The 14,687-nt window shown below is 53.2% G+C and overlaps 6 protein-coding genes and 1 non-coding gene across 7 annotated transcripts; 4 read left to right on the forward strand and 3 right to left on the reverse strand.

Moving 5' to 3' along the window:
• Positions 1 to 21: 21 nt before the first annotated feature.
• On the reverse strand, positions 22 to 1,927 carry PHACADRAFT_255183 (uncharacterized protein; the record flags this gene model as incomplete). The annotated part of the gene is made up of 11 exons (XM_007395234.1): positions 22 to 170; positions 227 to 295; positions 350 to 440; positions 497 to 653; positions 702 to 849; positions 900 to 1,124; positions 1,175 to 1,328; positions 1,376 to 1,517; positions 1,566 to 1,648; positions 1,704 to 1,806; positions 1,855 to 1,927. 11 exons carry the CDS (start codon positions 1,922 to 1,924, stop codon positions 153 to 155), a joined length of 1,260 nt encoding a protein of 419 aa, XP_007395296.1. The 3' UTR covers positions 22 to 152.
• A 190-nt stretch (positions 1,928 to 2,117) lies between these two features.
• On the forward strand, positions 2,118 to 3,715 carry PHACADRAFT_255184 (uncharacterized protein). The gene is made up of 7 exons (XM_007395235.1): positions 2,118 to 2,321; positions 2,378 to 2,583; positions 2,641 to 2,786; positions 2,836 to 3,055; positions 3,106 to 3,214; positions 3,265 to 3,436; positions 3,487 to 3,715. Exons 1-7 carry the CDS (start codon positions 2,189 to 2,191, stop codon positions 3,656 to 3,658), a joined length of 1,158 nt encoding a protein of 385 aa, XP_007395297.1. The 5' UTR covers positions 2,118 to 2,188; the 3' UTR covers positions 3,659 to 3,715.
• A 293-nt stretch (positions 3,716 to 4,008) lies between these two features.
• On the forward strand, positions 4,009 to 6,336 carry PHACADRAFT_28061 (uncharacterized protein; the record flags this gene model as incomplete). Its single annotated transcript, XM_007395154.1, has 5 exons — positions 4,009 to 4,119; positions 4,174 to 4,733; positions 4,790 to 5,177; positions 5,237 to 6,098; positions 6,149 to 6,336. 5 exons carry the CDS (start codon positions 4,009 to 4,011, stop codon positions 6,334 to 6,336), a joined length of 2,109 nt encoding a protein of 702 aa, XP_007395216.1.
• A 2,060-nt stretch (positions 6,337 to 8,396) lies between these two features.
• On the forward strand, positions 8,397 to 8,989 carry PHACADRAFT_255187 (uncharacterized protein). The gene has a single exon (XM_007395236.1). It carries the CDS (start codon positions 8,448 to 8,450, stop codon positions 8,946 to 8,948), a length of 501 nt encoding a protein of 166 aa, XP_007395298.1. The 5' UTR covers positions 8,397 to 8,447; the 3' UTR covers positions 8,949 to 8,989.
• Positions 8,990 to 9,827: 838 nt separating this feature from the next.
• PHACADRAFT_t86 lies at positions 9,828 to 9,930 on the reverse strand. The gene has a single exon. It is a non-coding gene; the product is annotated as a tRNA-Met (tRNA).
• A 442-nt stretch (positions 9,931 to 10,372) lies between these two features.
• PHACADRAFT_119804 (uncharacterized protein) lies at positions 10,373 to 11,904 on the forward strand. Its single transcript, XM_007395237.1, has 5 exons — positions 10,373 to 10,523; positions 10,582 to 10,773; positions 10,824 to 11,006; positions 11,053 to 11,558; positions 11,610 to 11,904. Exons 1-4 carry the CDS (start codon positions 10,467 to 10,469, stop codon positions 11,368 to 11,370), a joined length of 750 nt encoding a protein of 249 aa, XP_007395299.1. The 5' UTR covers positions 10,373 to 10,466; the 3' UTR covers positions 11,371 to 11,558; positions 11,610 to 11,904.
• Positions 11,905 to 12,068: 164 nt separating this feature from the next.
• On the reverse strand, positions 12,069 to 14,349 carry PHACADRAFT_142748 (uncharacterized protein; the record flags this gene model as incomplete). Its single annotated transcript, XM_007395238.1, has 12 exons — positions 12,069 to 12,331; positions 12,388 to 12,693; positions 12,745 to 12,826; positions 12,884 to 13,070; positions 13,122 to 13,135; positions 13,192 to 13,312; positions 13,365 to 13,477; positions 13,536 to 13,684; positions 13,738 to 13,926; positions 13,975 to 13,996; positions 14,055 to 14,165; positions 14,217 to 14,349. The coding sequence occupies 12 exons, from the start codon at positions 14,347 to 14,349 to the stop codon at positions 12,244 to 12,246; spliced, it is 1,515 nt and encodes a 504-aa protein (XP_007395300.1). The 3' UTR covers positions 12,069 to 12,243.
• Positions 14,350 to 14,687: the final 338 nt, after the last annotated feature.

A 14,687-nucleotide genomic window follows, 5' to 3' on the forward strand; every position in this document is an offset into this window, starting at 1 on the left:
TTTAGAAAGAAAAAAACTCCAGGGTCATCGCGCCGCTCCACACCGGTAAGTATGTGGCAGTCGCGCAGGATGAACGAGACTGGAGGAAGCGAAGAAACATGAATAGTAAAATGATATGTAACAGCTATGGACACAAAGAACTCCATTATACATTATGCAATCTTGACCGTCTGTTTCATGCCTAAGGTTCAGCCTCATCAGCCATAAAACTGGGCGAAATCCTCACCTTGGTGTACAGCGAATCCACGACCTTGCCAACCTGCTCAAGCGTCTCAATCGCCGCTCCATACGTATTCTGCCAAAATGTCAGCGCCTGCGCTTTTAATCGTACATAAAAGGTATTGCTTACATCTGGCACGGGCTCGTCGTACACGAGCAGGATGCCGCGCTGCTGATCCAGCACGCCGTGCAGCACCTTGTCGAGGATCATCTGCGACAGCCTGATTTCGTGCTTGTCAGCCAAAAGCGACGCATTTTAGGAGCGTGTGAGACATACTTGAGCTCGACGGCCTGACGGCCCTGGCCGACTTGCTGGGCCACGTACTCGACCTCGACGACAGAGTACGGCTCGACAATGCGGAGGAGGTTCTGTTCGAGCAGAGTGTCGTACAGCGCCGAGAGGTGTGTGCGGATGGTGATATCCGACGAAAGCTCTACCGGAGAAGGTCAATAAGGCCCAGCCAGTGAAGATATACGCGCACCTTCGCGGTAGTCCTTGAGCGCCTGCTCAAAGTCGGCGAGGTTCCGGTTCTTATGCGCGCGTGCGATGGCGCGCATGCTCTCGACGTCTCGGAGCTGCGCGTACTTGGCGACGAGCTTGATGGAAAGGAGAGAAGTCACGTCGTCAGGCTGTGAAAAGTTAGCAACACGTGCGCACGCTATGCGAAGACCGGACGCACCAAGTTTAGCATGACTTTGCAAAGGAGCATGTACTTCAATGCGAGTAGCGTCTTCGGGTCGTCTTGCTGCGTGAGGTTCTCGAATGTCTCGTAGAAGTACGAATATGCTGTAACATAGTCCTTGTCTTCGGCATGCAGGATGCCGGACTGGAGGTCGAGCTGCGCTTGGAGGTATGGTGGGCAATAGATTGAGTTTGCGGCAGTTCGCGCCGATGTCAAAGCGGCCTATGCTAGACGTGAGGCAGCACAGAAGAGTATAGGTGCGATAGGCGTACCTTGGCCTTGGGGAAATTGCCGGTGCCTCGGTACACTCTGCTCTCCAGCAAGTGAACCTCGGTGAGGACCATCTTATCGTCTAACCGTTTGAGTTCTATAAGAAGCGTGTCGATGAGGGTGAGAGCGGCCTTGTATTGTTGGGCCTCTAGCTGCCTAGTGCGGAGTGAGATCAAGTCGGCAGATGCGGGGAGAGCACGTACAATCCGACGAGCCGGGTCTCGAGACTCTGCTTGAGGAATATCCGCTTCTCTTGCTTTGCCCATTCAATGTTGGTCCGAAGCACTCGCATCTGAATGTCCTTGCTGTCGGGAATCGGGGCGAAAAAGTCGAGCAATGTCCGGACTTGGGGAGCTCAGTAATTTAAACGATACTGCAGGGTGTTGTGCGTACTGAGTTTGGCTGTCTTTGCCTTTGCTGTTGATGACATGAACGTTCTTGACTTGTTGATGACCTCCGCTACACCTTCCGCGTTGCTATCAATATTTTATCAGCGCTTCTTCAATGCATGCCGTCCTAGCTTGGACGCACTGCTGGTCCCGGTAGAGTTCCCCAAGCTTTACGAGAGCAGTCTCCTGATGCCGCAATGTTGCAGCGGTCTCCGCAATCGCAGCATCCTTGTCTAATGGCTTGCCTGTCCAGCTGTGAGATGGACCAAGCTACGCGGTCTCGAGGCACGTACCAAGGATATCGTTGTATATCTGCTCCGCGCGCTTTGGATCAGACTTGGCGAGCTGCTCTGCTTGCTTCATGAGATCTTCTGTACTGGCGGACATGATGGCGAGGACCTGAGAGCGATAGTAGAGGAACGAGGGCGATGATGATTGGGAGGGAGGGAGGGAGCACGAGGTCTACGCGACGGTGACGCGTCTCTGACCGTGGGAAAGCACTGACGCGTCGGACCGCAATTACACCCTTCCTCGAGTACACCATCCTCGACAGTCACCCTCCTTCCTCGCCGTACATCACGCTCTCATCGCTCCACTCCATAACGATACCTGCCCGAGTTCTCTGCCATGGCCGGCGAAGTTGTACTCCCCATCCCGAACTTAGAGCTTCCGCAACACCAATTCGTTCTCTCCAAGCCTCAATTCTCGCACTTACACGATAATGCAAGGCAAAAATTGCTAGCAGGCATCGAGGAAGACAGTACGTAGTTAGTCATGCTGTTTTGGTGTCCCGCTCTGAAGTGTCGCCTCGCGTAGAGATGGCACCGTATTACCGCTTGGTGACATCCTCGGGTGCTCTTCCGTTGGATCCTACGCTCCTCGAGTCGCTGGAGAAGGCCAATAAGGAGGAGCTTGAGAAACTAGACGATAGGTTATCTGAAGCGGAGAAGATTGAAGGCGAGAGCGACATCGCTGACGCGCTTCGGGCGAGGGCGAACTACTTCACACAGATCGGGGACAAGGTACGTCCTCGGCGTATCTATAATCAACCCGTGAACTAGATTCCCTAGGTACTGTAGGAGAAGTCTTTAGAAGCTCAGAAGATTGCGCTGGAGAAGACGGCAGGTCTTGGCTCAAAGATAGACATGGCGCTGACCATGATTCGGATTGGCCTGTTCTTCGGGGACAACGACCTGATACAAGAGTATATGGCCAAGGCAGAGGAGTAAGCGATTCCCCTGCATATCTCCCTGAGTTGCTCAATTTTGCTCTAGGATGGTCGAGAAGGGCGGAGACTGGGACCGACGGAACCGCCTGAAGGTCTACCGCGGTCTGCATTTGCTGTCCATCCGGCAATTCAAGCGTGGTGGCGAGCTTCTCCTCGACGCACTATCAACATTTACTGCGACGGAACTCATCTCCTACAATGATTTCGTTGCTCTTACCGTCATCTCTAACGTCCTAACGCTAAGCCGGCCTGACCTGAAGAAGAAGGTGAGTACTGCTTCTCGACGGCCGCCCTACTCGACTAATGTTCTACATAGCTCATCAATGCACCAGAAGTGAACCAAGTTCTTCCAGAGCTTCCGCTGCTCGCGGACCTCATCAAGAGCCTCTACGACGCTCACTACGACAAGTTCTTCGTCGCTCTTGGTATGTAGCTCCTGGGTTACCGTGTCCGAGCTTCCCTAACTCCTCTACAGCGAAAGTAGAACAAACTATGTTACTTCCGTCTCGCATGCTCTCTGCACACTCAAGATTTTACGTCCGAGAGATGCGCATCCTCGCATATAACCAGCTTCTGCAATCGTATCGCAGTCTAACGCTCGAAAGCATGGCGCGGTCATTCGGCGTCAGCATAGAGTTTATGGACAAGTACGTAGTTTACATCTCATGTACATCCTATTTCGCTGACAACGTTGCAGCGAATTATCGCGATTTATTGCGTCTGGCCGGCTGCATTGCACGATTGACAAAGTCGAAGGTGTCGTCGAGACGAACCGGCCGGCACTTAAGAACGCGCAGTACGAGACTGTTGTGCGCCAGGGAGATATCCTTCTCAACTCGGTGCAGAGACTCAGTAAGGTACTGTACTGAGTGTGCAGTCGCGAGGCCATGTAGTATCCCATTGTACATTCAAGTCTTTGAACTACTCGTCTTACGATGCTGGCTGAATGTGTCCACAAGTTGAGGCTCACCTGTTATTTTTCATGCTAATGCATTGTTTTTAGACTTAAATCCCCCCTTTGTCACCTTTGTGCATTGGCCCGTGGCGGCTGGTAATACGCCATGCATGGCGCACCATTTGCGTCTTTGTACCCCCATACTCTTTGTCTGCCTTGATGCTGTATAAGCATATGCATGAGCCACTCACCCTCACCCGTATATAATGTCGCTGGTTACCACCACTTATCCTTCTTGAGCACTCATTCCTATAGCCGCTTAACATGCCTTCAGTTCAATCGCTACCGTCTTGTCTGCAGACACTCCCAGAGGAGCTGCTGGTCAAGCTCGTGTGCAACTACCTCGAGGTTGTCGACATCGTGCGCCTGCGTCAGGTACGTCCACTCCCCACTCAATCTTTCCCCGCGCTGACAAGTGACGACGTGTAGACGAACAAGTTCTTCCATACTTTCACTCGTAACCAGGGTCTCTGGCGGCGTATGTTCGCAGCAGCTGGCCCGTTGCCACGTGTATTCCCAAAGCCGCTCCCCGAACTGTATCGTTTCACCGACCGCAGCTGTGCCGAGCTGCTAGAATACGCACGCGACCTTGACGACGCGTGGTACGCCCCGCATCCGAAATTCGATGAGTGGGTCTTCGACGCGTGCTTTCGTGTGCAGGAGGTGTTGCTTCTTCCGGGGTGTCGGTACCTGCTTGCCACGGTGAGCCTGCACGACGAGAGAGATCTGCGCGGCAGGCAGGATGCGCACGCTTGGGGGCTCGTCGTATACGCGCTCGTGGGTAGACGTGGGCCGCTGCCGCTGGTGTTCTATCGGACAAGCGGCCTGGCATACGATCTAACGGCGAAGTTTAACAATGTACAGACGCGGCCGAAGGACCAAAAACCGGGCGCGTTCACATTTGCATATATCACGAACAATGGGTGGTTAGTAGACAAGCAGGGTAGGGGCGGTCTAGAGGAGAAGGACCTGGAAGCGGAGTGGTTGAGGTGAGTACATGTCGTTGGTTGTAGCATGCATCCAGCCTGACTATAAGACGCGCCAGAGACGGCCTCAAAAGCCACCACGAGAAGATCGCGACGGAGTGGACGGCGCATCAGATCGGCATCGTGCTCGAGAACCTTGAAGGATTATACATCAAGGCTCAGGAGATTGTCCCGGGTACTCCTGCATTCGACAGATACCTCAAAATACTCGTTCGAATGGATGTTCGGTCATGTATTGTCACGCCACCGAGCATTTCAGAACGCAGGCCGCTCAGTGTGCCCCAACTACTCCATCTAACAGAGGGCGACCCTGCGACGATGCTTCTCGCCGTGCTCTGCCCGCCGTATGTCCTTGTGCAGCAGGCTTGGGTCAAAGAGCCTCTGTCATGGACCATCGAGTTCAACGCGGACGCGAAAATGGGGGATGAACGGAGTGGTGCAACAAATGTGAGCTGCTGTTTCGTAACTCGGATGGCATTAGTATTAAATTGATAGTACTTGTTTAGATTATACGTGCGGTTCGGTTCATTCCTGAAACCAAGCAAATTGTTATCGCGCGACAGAAGAGCGACGGCCACCTCGAGAATTCAGCATCCGCAGAGCTGCACGTCTGTTTGTACGAAATTCCCTCGGAGCTCTACAAGACGAGCGATGATATACGCGTCAGCGGGCACATTCCCGTTCGCGAGGTCCTCGGTTTCCATTCGAAGGTCTCGACGTGTTCGGACATACACTTCGCGACAATCGACAAGAACCCTGTCTGGAAGTCGAGACCAGGCAATCTGCCGGAGCGCTTCGAGCACTTGCCCGCACTGTCCGTCTTCCTCAGCAGCGTCCCGCGTTCGTCCGGCACAGGCCTTAAGCGCTGGACCGTCCATGCGTGTTCACCGCACCTACATGTGCCTGAGCATAATGTGAGCGCATACTCGAGCGTGCGCTTCTATGCGCCGGACATGGACGAGTTCGGGTATGGCCCGCGTACCTCGCATGCGCCAGGTGCGGTACCCATGCTCGCGCCACACCTGTGCTTGGACGGCATGATGAGCGTGTTCCTCGGTGCACAAGCCGAAAAGGAGTGGCGGCCTGTGCAGAGCTCGACAGGTGCGGGACGCCAGCTCCTCTACGCTGCCGAGGCAGGTAAGGGAGAATATGCTTCGCGGGTCGCAGGGTTTTATAGGCTCTGTGAATTTGTTGGTGGACAATCTGCCGTGAGGCGCCTTCCTGTCTCTTTGCCTCTCTACGAGGGCGGTGTTTGGGATTGCTCTAAGCTCATTGTGGCATGGGACGACTCCATGGGTCGGATATGCTGGACATTCCCTGGTTCTAGGACGATACGAGTTGTGGACCTTGTCCCATTAATTAAGAGAGGTATGTCAGTTGTTTGCTCGCAACGCATGATTTTGACGCTCTGCGAGCAGACTCTTGGGCGAATAGTTCTGTTTCTAGTATTGTTCCCGCGGTCGTGGTCGGTAGTCCCATCAGGTCTAATTCTGAAAGCGTCGAGCTGTCGCCCGCCGTAGACTCGCGCTGGAGCAGGCGAATCTCAGTTCTAACGGAACTGGACTTCTTCCTGTGGGATTCGACGACTCCGCCCAGAAGATATTGAAAGCTACAATCCATTGTAACGCAGCTCGCGTTCTATTTCCCCACGTTGCTATCGATTTACAGTGTGAAAATCTCATTTTTTCCGCGCGGCCGATCCGCGCTCTTGCAATACATAGGTATAAGCTCTCTTTACTCACCCTGCTAGTCCATTAAGCACACAGCCCGTTGCCGGTTTTCTCTTTCATGCCTATAGGGTCGAACTGTTGCTGTTCCTGCTGAACTTGGATGGCCGAGAAATCTTGGCGAGCAGGGTAATTTTTGGGCATCGAGCGCAACCCCGGTGTTGGTGTAGAGTTGATTGCTGCCACACACCATCCGGGAACGCTTTAGGAGCTTCAGCGACGAGCTTCCCGGTGGGTTACTTCGGAACTGTATCTGCAACAACACTACTAGTAACAGCGAAGTTACTTTTGTTATACGGTTTATGATAGGACTGTGCGCACAAGGTGATCATTCGCGCCTTCTTTACGACAGTCTCGAGCTTTTCCTCAGTATTTCCCATGAATAGAATATCTACTCCGCTGGTGGCCAAAGCCTGAGTAACAATAAGGTCAATCAACGCCAGAGCCTCCGCCAGTGGCGGCGACTTTGGAGCTGCTGGCCCTGAGGAGTTCGGCCACCGGGCCATGGCCAGGCCCTGAATCAGCGTTAGGACACTGTTGTGGGCTTTATGTATGGCGGAAATGTAACACAGAGTAGTGAGATGAATCGATGGTTTGAAAGAACAGTGGCTGGAGACGAGCGAGGGTAAGTGAACCAGACGGCCTATGAAGGACCGTGCATGTCCGCTGGGCAACTTAGGCTCTACGCAGATTGCACTATCGCGATGTAGTCAAATTTTAAAATTGATAGATTAACCAGTAAATGTACTCGTGTCAAGGAAAACGAGTGAAATGCACGGCCTGAGAGAGATGCGGACCTTGTGCTGTTCTATCGATTATCTGTCGCTTAAGCCGAGTTCGGGGCCGACCAGTCCTACTGTGAATTCATCTGTGTATTTTTACTCGCTCCTAGTTGTTCAAACCACCAGTGACCGAGCAGTCCTGGGACGACAACCATGATGTCGGGACCCTTGATACTCCATAGTACATGCTGGAGAAGCTAGTGTCGGCGCTAGCCGTCGTGCGCGGCTTATTTCAAGGCTAGGTGTCCGCTCGTACTTACGAGGAGTCGCCCTTAGTAAAGAAAAGGAGAACGGGAGAGCTGGCCGAGCCATAGCCCTGGAAGTTCTCGAGCTTGGTGCTGTCATTACGCGCGACGCCGGCGAGTCACTGTCGTCAGGGATAACATCAGTCTCATGATGAACGCTGGCAAGCCAGATATTGTGTCAGGGAGGGCAAGCCGGGATACTTCATTCCGGAAACTCTATACTAGGCCAAAGAAGACAGTGGCGGTGGCAGTCGAATACTCGGTATGTTGCGCAGAAGCAGAGGTATCTCGGCGCTTTCCGGGTCGACAGCGCCCGATGCTTTAGTGGCCAGTGGCGGTGAACCCGGATTTCAACATTTTAACGGGCTTAACACTCGTGCAGAAATCACGTATTCCGCATGTCGGGTACCCAGAGACGCAGCAGAACATCACTCACCGCCTGGCAGCTGAGGCAAGTTTCTTGATAGCTCGGAATCCTTGTTTCTGTTTTCACAGGCGGCCCTCTACTAGTAACTCTACCATTCAAGCGATGCCCTTCAAGCGAACACCCATCTCACAACGCGCTTCAGTTCAAACACAAAAGTTGCCATATTGCCTTTATGCGCCCACCTTGAGAGTCGTCATGGACAGCATCATGCTGACCAATGCACAAACCGACGCTAAGGGTGGCCACGGGTCCAGGTGCCAAAGTCGCTTCTTGATCGCCAGCTTTAATACAACGTACAATAAACCGCGCCACTCAGCACTCTTTGTCCCCGGCAGCCATGCATTTGGACCGCCGTGTTTCTGAAGTGAACTGGCCGCCGAGTGTAGATCGTCGCCAAAGGCGGGGCGAGCTGTGGGGCATCGCAGTTTTTTGTCTCCACCATGCAGTGGTATATCAAGGTGTGCCCGAGTCTTTATCTCCCCTGGCCTTCTTCCTCTGAAGGTTCCCTTCCTCTAGCGCGGTCGCTGTCTTTGATCATGAGTTCTCCATATCAGAAACTGAAGCAATCTATCTCCCGCGGCGTTGTGAAACAGATCGTGCCCCGCATCGCAGCGCAGAGCACTCAGCTCTCTCCGGACACCCCTTCTCCTGCGACCCCTACAACGCCAATGTTGGCATCGTTCACTACAGACTCGGACGGCTCCTCTATCAAGACCGCGGATGCGTCTGCGACGGGGAACGACCTGACCGTGTTAGCGTCTGTAGAGGACCTCGACCCTTCGGTGCGTCGCGCCATGAGTGACTTAGCCGAGGTTGGACCTGACACCTGTAGACATTCGAGCAGCTTGTTGGCCAACACATCCGCAGCCGAGCTAGCCTCGACAGGGCTCTGGCCGAGGACCGTCCGCCGAAGCCCACCTCTGGACTCGCGCCTCCACCATACTACAAGCCCGATGAAGCGTCTTCTGTGCTGTCTCGCCGTGGGTCTACCGAACAGGACCGTGCCTCAGGTAAATGCTACAAGTGCCAGGGTCTGATATTCGATGGTCGTGCTCACAAGTGCGTGCCATCGACGATGCCGCACTGCTGCGTATTGACTCCAAACGCTGCAGGTGCTCGCCGAAGTAGCATGCTTATTGCTAGACGGATTGCCTGCCGCCTGGCTTCCTGCTACGCAACGCCAACATCTTCCAGCAGTTATCTCGTCCCTATCGTATCCAGTCTTGTACTTCCATGTTTTTTACTGTACCTGTACGCCATCATGCAACTCTTGCAGTGTCTCTTCGCCGTGGGCATTGAGAGAACCTGGCCATGAACCTCTTGCACTCGGTATGTGTGCCACTAGCGAGTAGAATAGGCGCAATTTCAAGTACATCTTCTGCATATCGTCGCTCCGAGGCTGTCCGGACTCAGAGCCTCCGACTTCAGAATCCAGACTCGGCAGGGGAAAGTAGTAAATAAAAAGATGACGACTATGATGTCGTAAAATTTCTGTTCACCCTCATGAGGGAGACGCCCCAAAATTGCACCAAAATTGCATCAAAACTGCCTCATGAGGCAAATTTCGTGCCGCAATGCACATCAATTCACGATATCCTTACGACACAGAGTGGTAAACGCACTTTTTTCCGGCGGTGTTTTGAACCCTTTTGGCTGGTTTTGCACCAGTTTCTCCTCAATTTGCGTCTTTTTTATTTATTTAAATCCGCGGGTTTAGAGTGCGTACAACGGGGCACATGAGCACCTCCTCAATTTGCGTCGGTGTAGGATCAAGGAAAAACTGGGCCTTATTTAGCCGCTTTTGTCCGGGGTTTCTCGAGAAAAAAACTGCGCTTACCACTCTGTGCAAGTTACGACTTGAGAGAAAAGATCGTATTGGTGTATCGTGGTTTCGGGAAAAAACTTGCAGCACCAACTGCTCCCTGTGAGGATCGAACTCACGACCTTAGGATTGCACACTCATCAGAGTGCTCATAGCAAAGTATGAGACCTACGCTCTACCGGCTGAGCCAAGGAAGCATCGCAACGTTATTCTCTTTTCTATGTATTATCCCACTTGTCACAACGGTGCCTATTCAAATGTGGCGTCCCTGCTTTTGTACATTCACCGCGGCGCGATGCCACCTACACCATTATCACCGGCGCATGAGACAAGCATTAGCAATTCCGCTGACCCTAATGTGCAGAGTGCCTATGGTCTCGTGCTAACTGCCGAGCATGCCGCTGTCCTCGCCGGAGACGAAGAGGCTGTGATGCATGCGAGGGTGGTCGGCTTCCTCATGGTCGCGTTCCATGACTTCAGGGCGACGCTAGGAGACCAATGCATCAGCCGTGTCTCCGAGGAAGTCCGCTCACCGTCCGTCGACTCCAACACCGTGGTTTACAACCTCGGTCTCTGGTACCGAAATAATTACTGCGCGCGTGTAAGCTTCGCGACCCCCTATCCTTTTAAGCGCCTTTACTCACAAAGTGGCACCGTAGTTCTGGAGGCCAAAGAGCGACAGACGATTTCCGCCCCGTATTTCACGCCCCCGTCGTTTGCGACTCTGGAAGACATGCGGAAGGACGCCCTAGACGGCTCTGGTAGGGACTACGTGTCGGCAAAGAAGCGCGTGCGTTCCTCGTTAGTTCTTCTCCAACGCATTACACATGTTTACAACTCTCGTCCAGGCATTGGCCCGCGACGACTTTCGCTGCATGCTATGCGGCATATATGACAAGAATTCTGTCAAACATAATCGTGCATTTTTCCCAAAGCACGTTCTTGATGCCGTTGGGACGGGGTTCACCAGTGGCTGCCATATTTTGTCTGAGTTCACGCTGCGAGATGACGACTCCATGGATCTGGGTCACGATAGAAAGGTGCGCCTTATCAACCTGAATCGGCAGTTTGGTGACTTACCTCACGGCAGAGAGAATATGCAGCATCTGTTCTCTCAGTCCTCAGTTCGTTCGGACTGAATACATTCGTCGAAGATATGGTAAAGCAGAGCACTATAAACCACTTATCCAACGTCCTCACAATGGCCAATCCTTTTCGCGACCTCTTCGATCGACTAGAGCTTTGGCTTGAGGGTACAAATATACCGAATGAGGTATTTGTCATCTCCTCTACAATCTGCTTTTGCTGACGCTTCAAAGCACAAGATATGCGTGGGTGACGAAAGTCTTCTCATGCTGTTCAGACTAAGGGAGCGAAATCTCCGCTTCCGAGCTCATGTTCCGGGTCGAGATGATCTTCCACTGCCTGACTCCCGACTGCTTGCTATCCATGCGGCATGTGCGCGGACGATGCAATTGTCCGGAGCTGCTGAGCACATAAGTGGGTACGATTGGGATGCCGAGGACTTGCAAGTTCTTGCGGAAGACGGATCTTCGAGCGCAGTCCTGCTCGAGAAAGTCAAGAGGATCGCTGTCTTTTCGTCTTCAAGTGCACAAGATGTGTCCCGTTCGTCCTGAGTTGTCGCGACGGCTTCCGGTGCATGCTCAGCGGCGCGTACGACATCGATTCTGTCGGCTTTGATACTGCAACTTACCCAGAACATACCCGCGCCACTGCTGGGAGAAGATGCACAAATTGCTGCTACATCTTCCTCGGCTCCGCGTTTCAAGATTCCAACCTGGAGGACCCGGATTGCATTATAAAGGTGCTATTTCTTGTTTCTAGCTCACAGGTCTAATGGCTAACCTTACGATAGAGGTGCTTTGCATAAGTCATTCTCACAGCCCTCGAATTGTTTGGAGTTGGGTCATTCGTGGGGGAGGCAGCAGGGCGGGGCGATGAGAGTTACCTATCTAACGTCCTCACAATGATCAGTCGTCTTCACAGCCTCTTCAACGAGTTGTAGCTCTGGCTCGAGGCCACGAACATGCCCGAATGAGCCATCTACTTCTCTTTTTCATTCTTTTCGCACTGACGGTTTACAGCACAGAACTGCTGTTCTGCCGTCGTAGGCCATTGCTGTGCCGTTGGCGTCCGCAGGTAATTGAGGCATACTCGAGCGGTCTACCACCTCCTATATTTAGATCTGTGCCACAAGATTCGGGCTGTCTCTGACATGAACGAGCTGGGACGATGATCGTTAGCCACTCTTCAAGTTGAATATAGAACCTGCCGTAAGTGTAGGCGTTCAAACAAGAGTGCGGGCGTTATATGAAGTGAGGTTTACCTCAGGTAGATTCTTACTATGTCTTTGCGCGCTGCTGCTGGAGGATGCATGCCCCAATAATATATGTATAGCCATCGTGGCAAGTGCAGTCGTCATAATTAAACCGTAGTTGAGCCATCATCGAGGAGGATTGACGGAGGACTACTCTCTACAGCTAGCTGCTTCACCCTTCCTGCTCTAGCGCAGCCTGCACCATCGCCGCATGCGTGGGCGATCGTGGACGAATACAACATTTAAACGGCATCGGCGCCCTGTAAATCCATTCATCAGTGGCCGTTCTCTCACCGACATCCAAAAAGACACTCACGATAAGAACCCATCCGTGTACTCCCCACTTGGCTCAACGATCGCACCGTCTGCGTCGACGGCTTTGGTTATGTCGAATGCAGCAACGACGCTCGCGACCGCGATCCAGAGCGACTCATACGCCATGTGACGCCCAGGACAGATACGACGCCCGAAGCCGAAAGCTGCCACCATCGGGTGGCGTACCGTCGAGTCGAGCTCGACGTCCTCTGCGTCCGCTGCGTCTGCGCCCGGGCGTGGTCGGAGGAATCGTCGCGGGTTGAAGGCTTCTGGATCGGTGTATGCCTCAGGGTCGTGTAAGATTGCCCTGCACGCTATGTAAGCTGAGTGGGGCTCAGAAAAGGCCTACGAAGCGTACCAAACATTCGCGAGGACAAGCGAGCCTTTCGGGATATGATAGCCCTCATAGATGTCGTCCTTGGTCGACGTGTGCGCCAAGTCTGTTTGGACAGCCGTCAATACCCAGACTGCTCAAATGCGAAAGAGAGGAGACACACTCATCGGGCCGACTGGTCGCCAGCGTAGGCATTCCCTCACGATAGCATGTATCCACGGCAGCGCGTCGTAGTCCGAGAAGTCGGGCAGTCGTCCCTCGCATACCCGGTCCACAGAGCGCTGTGCCTCTTGCAAGGCCTCAGGGTGCAATGTCATAGCGAGGAAGAACGTCTCTAGGGTGGATGTGGTCTTCCCATTTGTCAGCAAAATTTCCGACGAACGGACACAAATAGTACTAACCGTGTCTGCTCCACCTGCGCGGGAGAATATTCAGTGAGATACTGAGCGCGCTATGTTTGTGCAAGCTTACCTATATACATCGAGCCCAGTGTCGCTTTCACGACGTTCTCCGCATACGCAGGGTCCTCATGGCCGAGCATCTTCTCTAGGAGCGGCCTTGCCATGCAGTCTGACGGAATATCATCCCGGGCCTTAAAAACCGTTACTTTAGCTGTGGCTAAACGAGACGATCCAGGGGCTGACTCCCACCTTCATTGCATCAAACGCCGCATTAAACGCAACGTCCACATCTTTCCGCCATTCTCGACCTTGTCTCTTGAATCCAGCACCAGGGAACCATTCTGGAACATATTTCACTGTGAGGTTAACAGTTATTAGGATGATGGTAGGCCGAGCAGAGTCCATGTAACGTACGCATGGGAATGAGATCTACCAGGAATGTGCCCGGCACCACACATGCAACGGCGATGTGTACCGCCCGCTCGGCCGCTGCAATGTACGGGTCGTTGCTGTCCTGGATCTCCAGACCGTACGTGTTGGGTAAGATTTGCTGCCCTGCAAAGCTTCGCGATGTTCAGATCGCGATCACCATGCAGAAAACGGCGGATTGGCTCACTATTTGATGCACCTTCGGAAGTCTTCCGGCATTTCAATGAGGTTGCGGAGGAGCTTGAGTGTCGCTTTGATCTCTGTCGGCCGATAGCGCACGATAGCCTGAGGGTGAAATCCTTGAGACGCCCCCTTCCTTAGGTCGCGCCAGTACGAATCATATCGTGCCAGTCCCAGATTCCAGTCGAATCCAATACTAGGCACGATTAGTAAAATAGATAGGCCGCACAACCGAGTAACCTACAGCTCTCTCAGCATAGTAAGACCTGCGTTCGGCCTGAGTCGGTTAGCAATGTGTCTATGAGGAGGAGCGGAAGGTGGCACACCTGTCAGAGTAGATGGCAGATCGAGTCTCCAAGAGTTCAGTTGCGACTTTGAGAGTGTTCGCTATGACGATGTTGGTCCCCAGCATATTCGTACCTAGTATGTCGGAATCTGCTTGGGAATGAGCATCTAGAGAAGGCGGGGAGGTATAATGGAACTTACTATAGTCGTCGCTCCACTGTCTGTACGTGACACACACGGGTTTCTCGATGGGACGCAAGTAGCCAACGAGCGGCCAGCCGCGAGGTCCAGGGAGTTTTGCGAGTCCTCGAGCAGCTGTAGTGCCCGCGAACATGCGGTAAGCTCTCAACAGAATGTAGGTGAGGCATCCAACGCAGAGCGCGGTGCAAGTCGTGGATGTTAGGCAACCCATGGTGGTTGTGATTGTGATAAGTCGAATGAGCTCATTTGGACGAACCGAGGCCAGTATTTAAACATGTAGCAGGCGTCAGCGTACGTCCAGTGGCACGGGGAGAAGACCGTTTGCTGTACAAGCACGCGAGCGCGGATTCAATCCGTCGGTACCACCGGATGTTGACTCGATAAGGACCAGGGCGAGCAACAATGAGAAAATACTATGTCGTTCGGAAGCGCAGTGACTCGCTACGTCGTCGTCGCCGAAGCAACGCGGAG

The sequence above is a fragment of the Phanerochaete carnosa genome, assembly GCF_000300595.1.
Source record: "Phanerochaete carnosa HHB-10118-sp unplaced genomic scaffold PHACAscaffold_5, whole genome shotgun sequence".
In the NCBI taxonomy this organism is placed as follows: domain Eukaryota; kingdom Fungi; phylum Basidiomycota; class Agaricomycetes; order Polyporales; family Phanerochaetaceae; genus Phanerochaete; species Phanerochaete carnosa.

Excerpts from the sequence above, each read along its gene's own strand:
- PHACADRAFT_255187 (XM_007395236.1), top strand. The coding sequence starts at position 8,448 with ATGAGTTCTCCATATCAGAAACTGAAGCAATCTATCTCCCGCGGCGTT.
- PHACADRAFT_119804 (XM_007395237.1), top strand. The coding sequence starts at position 10,467 with ATGCGGAAGGACGCCCTAGACGGCTCTGGTAGGGACTACGTGTCGGCA. Across the intron at positions 10,774-10,823 it reads ATCTGGGTCACGATAGAAAG|AGAGAATATGCAGCATCTGT; the intron begins GTGCGCCTTATC and ends ACCTCACGGCAG. Across the intron at positions 11,007-11,052 it reads GTACAAATATACCGAATGAG|CACAAGATATGCGTGGGTGA; the intron begins GTATTTGTCATC and ends GACGCTTCAAAG.
- PHACADRAFT_255184 (XM_007395235.1), top strand. The coding sequence starts at position 2,189 with ATGGCCGGCGAAGTTGTACTCCCCATCCCGAACTTAGAGCTTCCGCAA. Across the intron at positions 2,322-2,377 it reads AGCAGGCATCGAGGAAGACA|AGATGGCACCGTATTACCGC; the intron begins GTACGTAGTTAG and ends CGCCTCGCGTAG. Across the intron at positions 3,437-3,486 it reads AGCATAGAGTTTATGGACAA|CGAATTATCGCGATTTATTG; the intron begins GTACGTAGTTTA and ends ACAACGTTGCAG.